Source organism: Bombyx mandarina, chromosome 04 (genome assembly GCF_030267445.1).
Source record: "Bombyx mandarina strain Sakado chromosome 04, ASM3026744v2".
NCBI classification, from domain to species: Eukaryota; Metazoa; Arthropoda; class Insecta; order Lepidoptera; family Bombycidae; genus Bombyx; species Bombyx mandarina.
In genome coordinates this window covers 12064653-12073704 of record NC_143211.1, presented here as the reverse complement: position 1 = coordinate 12073704, position 9052 = coordinate 12064653, and the positions used below count along the sequence as shown (strand labels likewise).

The 9052-nt window shown below is 38.2% G+C and overlaps 1 protein-coding gene across 2 annotated transcripts in view; it reads right to left on the bottom strand.

Annotated features, from left to right (window-relative positions):
* Nucleotides 1-6369: 6369 nt before the first annotated feature.
* Nucleotides 6370-9052, bottom strand: part of LOC114248379 (T-box transcription factor TBX20) — a 42333-nt gene continuing 39650 nt past the window's right edge. Inside the window, exons 5-7 of one of the 2 annotated variants that reach the window (XM_089740352.1) lie at nt 8289-8365; nt 7751-7825; nt 6370-7670 (exon numbers count right to left, since the gene is read on the bottom strand). In XM_089740352.1, coding sequence (XP_089596478.1) covers nt 7295-7670; nt 7751-7825; nt 8289-8365 — 528 coding nt within the window. In that variant the 3' untranslated portion in view covers nt 6370-7294. The remainder of the gene's footprint in view (nt 7671-7750; nt 7826-8288; nt 8366-9052) is intronic. The other variant, XM_089740353.1, reaches the window with a different exon arrangement.

Genomic DNA, 9052 nt, shown 5'->3' with positions numbered 1-9052 from the left:
CGCAAGTGTGTTGCTCGGGTACATAGCTGTGACCGCGTGGATTCGATTAGGAACGCGCCAAATTAGAATGTTCGTATGAGTTTTACAATTAATTATCGTATTTTAGATACTTTTAAAGCAACCTCACATAATTGTTATCTATAAGTATATCAATACGTGAAGCAAAAACTTTGTACCCCTTTTACGAAAATTGCGCGGACAGAGGAGTATGAAATTTCCCACACTTATAGAGAATATAGAGAAGGAGTGCAGAATGTTAATATTCTTTGTAAATTATGCATAAAAATACATTAAATCAATAAATAAAATATTACACACACTACCATGTACTTGACACACACACGCATGCATAATATTTGTTTATTGTCAAACTTTTCTTATTGCTTATAGTTTCTGGTCAAATTGAGAATAGACTAAATATTGTTTATCTTTATTAATATTTGTCTAAAGTGTAGTCTTGGTGAAATCTGTGATTAGGGAAGGATAATACATATTCTTTGACAATAGAATCATAATAGTGTACAAACTTATAATTTCAATTAACTATAGTCCAATTTCGACTACCGGGGGACTACCTACTAGTTTTTTTAAATACAACTATTGTTCTTGTTGAGATGCATACAGATTCGCAGTTAATTCTATGCCCATAGGGAATTGATTATTCGACGAATATAAAATCAGTTCATCTCATTAGGGTATCTGATTTAAAAAAAAGGACAGAGAAATTATGGAGATCAAGTCACTGATTAAACAAGATACTACAATAACAAGAGACGCTCTCTTACCTTGAACGAAAGCGAAAAATTACCATAGCATGCTATAATAAAACATAACGAAAAACGGGCCATTTACAAAGTTCCCTCGTAACACTACATTATCTGCTATCAGTGGCGGTCGACAAAGTAAAATTGGGGACACCTTATTTCCTCGGCTGGTTTGCAAAACACGTTCACGTTTCCCACCTATCCCCACATCTCAACGCTTATAGATAGTATCTGTTACACTTATTAAGCGCTCTGACGCGGTGCAACGTTTACTATACTTCTGTTTTCATAGAGGCGTACGGTTGACGGTATTGTTATTGACGAGAACGGACTCGGCGATGGATCGCGAAATGTTTGTTAACGTCGTACTTCGGTGTGTCGTTTTGAGGGTTTTAATGGCGGGATCAGGTGGGTGCCTTCTTCGCGCTGCCGCCGCCGATAACACGCTAATGCCCTCAACTTTGCACCGCAAAGGGCGGTCGGGAGAGGAGGGAGAGGAGTGAGTATGAGTTTGTAGGAGGACGTTGTTCGAGCGAAAGCGTGAGAAGTTAGATCATTCGCGTTATTGAACGAAAATAGCTTTATTGGTTACTTTGGTTGGCAGTGCGAGTTCATGTCCGCGAGCGGAGCTTCTTGAATACTACAGTGTATTTAAATGTGGCTCTCTGTTTTATTTTACTCTTATCTGTTATTTTACTTCTATAGATAGACAGATAAGCCCAAAATCGTTACCTCACGTTAAAGGGTATTTTAGCCCATAGATACAAAAACTATCAAACAACCATCTTCAGGTCGAAGTCCCAATTGCTAAACCATTAATGATCCGTAATTGAATTCTATGAAATTACACTCTTTGCAGGTTCTATTATCTATATTAGTATTATAAAGAGGAAAGGTTTGTTTGTTTGTTTGTTTGTATTGAATAGGCTCCGAAACTACTGAACCTATTTGAAAATTCTGTCACTGTTTGGAAGCTACACTATTCCCGAGTGACATAGTCTTTTTTGAAAAAAATTAGGGATCCTTTCTAAAACTCCAATAATGTAACCCAAAGTGTAAAAAAATTACCTAACATATTCTTTACATCGCGTGTCCTGCGAAAACTATTGATGATAGAATAAAGTAATGTACTACGACTTTGGAGAACACATTATTATTTACAAAAAGGTGTCGCGACAGCATATGTCTAACTATGCCGCAATCAGTGTCCTTTTATTGAAAAAAATAAAACATCGTTGAAATTTTTGTTAAAGACCCGAGCGGAGCCGGAGCGGGCCGCTAGTATTATAATAAAATAATGTTGCAATTTCAGCATGAACATGGTTCTTGACCATGTCTAATTTTCAAAAAAAACTAGACATAAATTATTATTTTTAAATTAAATATCCAAATGTAATGAACCTTATTTAAAATACGTACGTGAATTATGTTCGGCCATCAAATGTACCTATACCCATAATTTTGCTATACACGACTAAGCGACGCGCTCCAATGAATATCTGCGGTAATAAAAGTAACATTCGATTTTATTACGTACTATGATATTTCGATAATGTTGCCACCTTAGCGATGAAGGCCCGTGTGCCTACTCTATATGCATTGTTCCACTGTAACCTTCAGGTTTACGTAAATATTTCATAACGCACGTTTCGCTTATTCCACGAAAACGCGCCGGACCCACGATTTGTTCCGGTAGCGAACCGCCACGGAAAGAGGTACATATATTTGCGGTAATAAACGTGAATTTATTACCCTGTTACGTCTGCAGTTTTACTGAAATGTGGAGATGTGTGGGCTCGGTGCGGCGACATTAGCGCCGGCTGCCTCTCCCCTGCCCACCCGCCTCTTTGTATGCGTAAGTACTCCTATGTACCGTTCAAGTTTTATGTGGCTCACATAAAACATTGTTCTTCTGGAATAAATTAGAGCACAAGAATTATACCGACATCTGTTATTGCTACAGATGCGCGCGACAAAGGGTTGAGAATAGAGATGTCTTGTTTACAGTTTAAGCGACACCCATATTTTCGTATCGACTATGGTTACTAACATTTCTCGATATGCTCTATTCTTAAACATAGATTTTTTCAATTGTCTCCAACAAATTTTCGAAGAAACTCGAAGATCGGAGAATCTATATATATATAAATGAATTGCTGTTCGTCAGTCTCGCTAAACCTCGAGAACGGCTGGACCGATTTGGCTAATTTTGGTCTTGAATTATTTGTTCCAGAGAAGGTTTAAAAGGTAAATAAACATGAAAATGGTCTGAATTAAATAAAAATAACAATTTTGTTTTCCCTTTGATGTGTCCCCCATCGGACGGATTCCTTTTGTTTGTTTTAAGTTTATTTATCGATTGAGGCACTACGAAGTCTGCCGGGTCAGCTAGTTTGCTTATAAAAATTGCTCTAAATCTAAATTTATTTAAAATTATAATAAATATAGATCAAGTTTTATTCATTGTTGTCATATTTTTTTCATTCATAGATCATGTACCTAGTAGTAACGAAGTAGATTACACACACAATCTCAAAGACATGTCAACGTGACATATTACTACTACTTGAATCTACTTTTGTAAATACTAAGATTTCTTTGGCATAAACTTTGGTATTGATTATGATATGACAGCTATTGATTTATGTTTAAATGTCATGAAGCTAGAACGTGTCACTAAGCTGACAACGTTGAACATATTCTTAACTCCAATGTTAGAAGCAAGGAGTGCGAATGTTCACAAACAGAAGAAGCAGCGTATAAAGATTCGAAGCACGTTCACGCCGCTCGGGGTCCGCAGTTAAAAGGGGATTATGAGCCGAGTGGCCAATGACACGATATTACACAGCGCTACACCCGCCGCGGATCAAGAACCCACTGCCAATAACGCTGGCTGAATAAGGCTTCGCTCAAAATTTCCACTTATATACCGGTCGTTTGATAGCAGTTTCCGGAAAGAACGACAGTTTTGTGGAGAGACCGTGTGCTTAGTGCTAGTTTTTTAACGTTCTCGATAGCGTAAAAGTTAACTCAAATTTGCAGGTATGCAGTTGGAACAGCGCCCCTAGCGGCAAACGTAGGTAGCGTTCCAACTCCATACAAATTTGAGTTAACTTTTACGCTATCGAGAGCGTTAAAAAGCTCGCACTAAAAATAGCACTAATAGTGCCTGAGGCAGTTAGAAAACAAATTCGCTATTTTATCATATAACGCATGGCGTCGTAAGCCAATAAATATAAAGATTGTGCACAGTGTTAGTGCTTCCGTTGCACCGATCGCCCGTCAGTAGCCTTTGCTTTGCATTGCGGGCTCACAACGTATCAATTTATTAATTGATTAAATAAAATACATTGATAAACAAAAACAGGTTTTTCAATTGGTAGTATATTGTATTATAAAGCTGTAGGCACTAATTACTCACATCATCGTATCATCTAAAAAATCAATTAATGTAATCTAAATTAATTAACACGAAACATTAAGATCGAAACGAAACGCGCAGTCACACGTTAAATTCCATCGGGCCGTATCAAAAACGTGGCGTCATCCCAACAATATCTCCGATTGGAAACAGTTTTACAAGCAATAAATCGTGGCCCCCGAGTCGCCGGCTACAACATTTATTAGCTACAATCCAGATTAGATTAGCGTTGCGTCCCCGGATTCGGTCGACCCATGGGACGTGAAATTTGTCCCAGTAATGTGGCCACGCGCCGAACTAATTCGATGGAGTCCCGTCCGCCCCTATGTGACTCGAATGTCCCGACACTGCTTCATTTTAATTGAATAGTTGCGCGGAGGGTGTCGCCGTTGTTTTGCTAAAGATAACTTTATGGTCGCTTTTGCATAACCGCCGACCGTGACTCTCTAATTTGTAACAATTCCGCAAATCTGTTACAATTCAATATCGAACACTGTTATTAAATGTTTCAATAAAGGTAAAATAATTCGCACCTTTAGAATTGAATTGGCTTAATCCAAAATTCTAATTTTTTTTTGGTAAACTCCAAAAATGTAATTGAAGATTTGTCATTTGTTTGTTTTTAAATTTTAATACTTTATGGTACAGATGCGCTTTATTTGAAAGAAACGGAAAGAGTACTTTGTCCTCTTCTAGACTAAAAGAGACTGTTTAATTTTATAAATTGATAAAATACAATATGTTTATCGATTTAAGTTTAAAACTAATTTTCTTTATTTTTTTAGTTAAGCCACTTCAATTCTAAAGGTACCTATGCGATATGTTTCAATACAACATAAATACCTACACGCAAACATTAAAGTACGATTTTATTCCAAATTTTTTTTTCCCTCCTACCTATGCTGATAGCCTTGAGAGGCTATTCCAGCTTCGCCCTAACGTTTGCAGGTGAGCTCACGGGCCTCAAACCGGAGAGTTGCTAACACTGACCCTAGCAAGAGCAGTGCTTCGCAGAATCTACCACCAGATCGGAAACGCGACCCACTGAGAAGATCCGGCGAGAAACTCAGTGGGCTGTGTTTGGGTTAATTCGCTCGTCGAGGAATATTTCAACATTAGTATGCTTAGAAAATAACTTTTCTCGACACTATTGAACTTATTTTGGCTCGTACGAACCTTGAGGTGAAGAAATCTTTACGTTAAGGATTTCGAATTTCTCTTTTCAATTCCATTAAACAAACGGACAAGCTTACAGCAGACCTTGTGCTAAGTATCTAGCTCATACACACAAACCTTAACGTCTGCAATTGGATAAGTAAATTTCACTTAAAACAAATATCACTTATTAAACGGAAGTTTTTCACATTCAAGAAGTTGTTTTTGTTTCAATTATGACTAAGCTTCAAACATAGCCCTCGTAACGCCATCTAGCGTTGATGCGTATGACTAGAACAGGTACGTAGGCCGGCTTGCTATGGCGCTTGTTCTCAACTAGGTAAGCAGAGACATCGTTCATGCCTAATTTATTATATTGTATCCGCCAATTAGAAGCAGATGAATTAATATATACCACATATAATAAATGTACTTGAAAATATTATTGGCAATTTATTAAAGATTCATAGTTTTATAGTTTAACAAAAAAGAAATAGGTAGGTATATATTTTTTTTAATAAAGAAACATGAAATTGTACCTATAAAAATACACGAAATAAAAATCATAAGCAACGAAAATGCACTTGTATGCAATTTTTGCAAACCGCTGGCAGGACGGGTGTTCTGATGATGAAAAGAAGATAGCGATATCATTTGACGACTTAGAGAACTTCCCATGGAATTCACATGCGGTATAAGATACGGGGAATCTGAAGCCGCTACCCAGACCCTAAATGACACTAGATAATTAGGCGAAGCCCTACGTTACGTCTGTACAAATGTTTATGCTCTACAAAGCACAGGTCTAGACTCGTGCGGAGTTCTGTTGTCCTCTCTGGCTTGAGAGTCACAAACTAACTCCTTCTATGTCACTCTATAAGAACAAGCCCATCTGCATGATGTTACCATGGTCATAGCCCACTCAGCATTAAATGAGTTTTGAGGATTTGTTTTAAGGTTTAATTTTAACTGACAAGGAAGGCTGGCAGATAAAGGAAAATGAATTAAATACATAAATAAAACCAAACATACGTTAACAAACATTTAATTTTTAATTATTTATCAATATATTATCTTTAATAACTACCTATAATTTAACTACAAAGTCGCCATTCGGGTACATCTATGTGTCCATCGCAACGTGGAAATTATACATAGACAGCAAATATAATCATATTTTATTATTAATTAATACAACTAGTAATACTTAATTTAGAAGCTTAAGTTAACTATCAATCAAATTTGTTTCCCGTTGTATTGCACATTCTGTCCAAACAATATGAATTTGGATATTTAAAACATATAATAGATAGGTCATTAGCCGACGGCAAGGTTTCTTCTATTGAGTATCAATACTTGATTCAGAGATCAACGAATACCAACATTCAGATAATAATAGTGCTACACCGATACCATAAACTATTCCACTAAAGCTACAACATGAAGTTTCGCAACCGTCACTACTAGATGAAACTATTAGGAACATATAACAACAGTTACACATTTAAATTAAATCGTTCGTCGTCAAATATCACTTTACATTATAATACAACACCACGAACGAGCCGCAGATGTAACTCGTATTCACGTCGACGAAGAGAAACTTTAATGTCCACTGTACAATATTAAAAGACTAAAATTCTTCTTCAGGGAGCGCGGAATAACAGTGTGCTTGCTTAGTGCGAGTTTTTTAATGTTCTCGATAGCGCAAAAGTTAGCTCATATTTGTATGGAATAGGATCGTTTGCCTACGTTTGCCGTTAGGGGCGCTGTTCCAACTGCATACAAATGCGAGTTAACTTTTACGCTATCGAGAACGTTAAAAAACTCCCACTAAGCACACAGGATACGATCAGTGCTACTCCGATGTTGCTCGCCAGTCTTATACCACAGAGAACCGAAGCGCAGACAAACCACGGGGACTTGTAGGGAGAGGCAAGTGAGGTGAGTAACACTAAGTAGGGCTGTGCGGGGGATGCGTGGCGTGCGGTGAGGAGTCGGGTGAGGAGGCGGGGGGGGAACGGCGTGCTGGGTACGGAGAGTAGCGATGCGGTGCGGGGTACGCCGGTCTCGCCATCTGCAGTCCCGACCCTGATGCTGCTAGCTGCTGCTGTGCCAACAGTTGCGGCGCCAGACAGGCCCACTGACCCCAAAGCGCCGCGGCCGGTACCCCGTACAGCGGATACGCCGCGCGCAAGAACAGCTGCGACCGGGCCGCCAGGATCGCCTTCTCCTCCAAAGTCAAGTTATTGTTGTGCTGGTCCAGGTCAAAGGGCCGCAGTGGCGACCGAAGGTAGTGCTGCTCGGCGAGCATCGACTCCATCGTCTCCCTGGAAACACGGACGGGTCGGTTTACGCCATATATTATCGCGACAACGAACGATCAACGTGTGTATGATTTGGTATATACCTATGATTGACTGCATTGAAGCGCGCCTCGTCAGAGATGACTGACATTCGGTCGTGTTCTCCCGTGATATAGAATCTCAAACAAAGAAAAGCGAAATGAACATTTGCACGAATGGAAGAAAATACATAAGGGATCGAATGGAACTTGGTCTTGCTGACTGGGATGTTTTGTTGGGAATAACACAGCGAGACAAATGAAAACAAATTACATCCTACTCTAGTAAAATAGATTAGAACGCATTGGTAGTAAACCTATTCGATTGAGCGCAACGCAATAAAGCTGTGGAAACTCGAAACATAACTGCGCTACACACAGAAGTATCAATCAACATCGGATATTTATCTGCGAGTGTGTCCAATACACTATTAACCGAATTCCGTCTTATGCTATGAACATTAATGATTGCTTTTATGACCAGCTGAACAGAATAACTCCATTTAATGTTTATTTTTGGTGAGTTCACATGACGGTTATGACTTAATTTTAGTCATTTGTATTGGGTAAATAAAGGCTGTTGAAATAAGTTTATTATAGTTACCTTTCGAATTCAGTGAGACGCGACGAGTCGCGGAAGCCCTTTGCGAACGGATTACTGTCAATTTTCAATTTCGTGATCTGAAACAAAAAGGATACTGTGATCCACATTCGAACTTTGAAGTGACGAAAGATGTGCATTGCTCCATTTTAGTTACAAATACGAATAAAAGATCGAATCTTTGCGAAGTATCTAACACCGAAAGTCATTAATGGTCTAGAAATGAGAAAGAAATTAATAATTTTAAAGAGTGATTTTAAACAATTTAAAGCTTGTAAAATATCGTTTATCAAAGCTAAATAGACGTAAAACATGTTTCAGTTTTATGAAGTATAATAATAGAGTGTAATGAATTTAGTCACACATAACCAAGTAATAGCACGATTTCAATTAGATTGTACGAGGAGAACTGCCGAGGATTATCATAAGAACCTGTTCATAACTGGCGACTTAGTATCATTATGCTACAGTTTAAAACGATCAGGACGATCGTGCAAGTAACGCGTCTGTGTGAACAGTCTCCTTAGAGAAGTGCCACCCGCGGAGTACCGTATACACCGACTAATAAGGTTAACTTATTGACGACATTCCACATCGGTTTATCATTTTAGTTGACCGCGAGTAATACAATTCAGTGTTCGTTTTATGTTCGAAATGCAATTTAATAGGGCATTTACGATACAATATGTTTCCGTTCTGCCCATAATACTAGATATTATAAGATATTGACATACTAGATATTAGAAATACTAGATATTTTAAGGTTT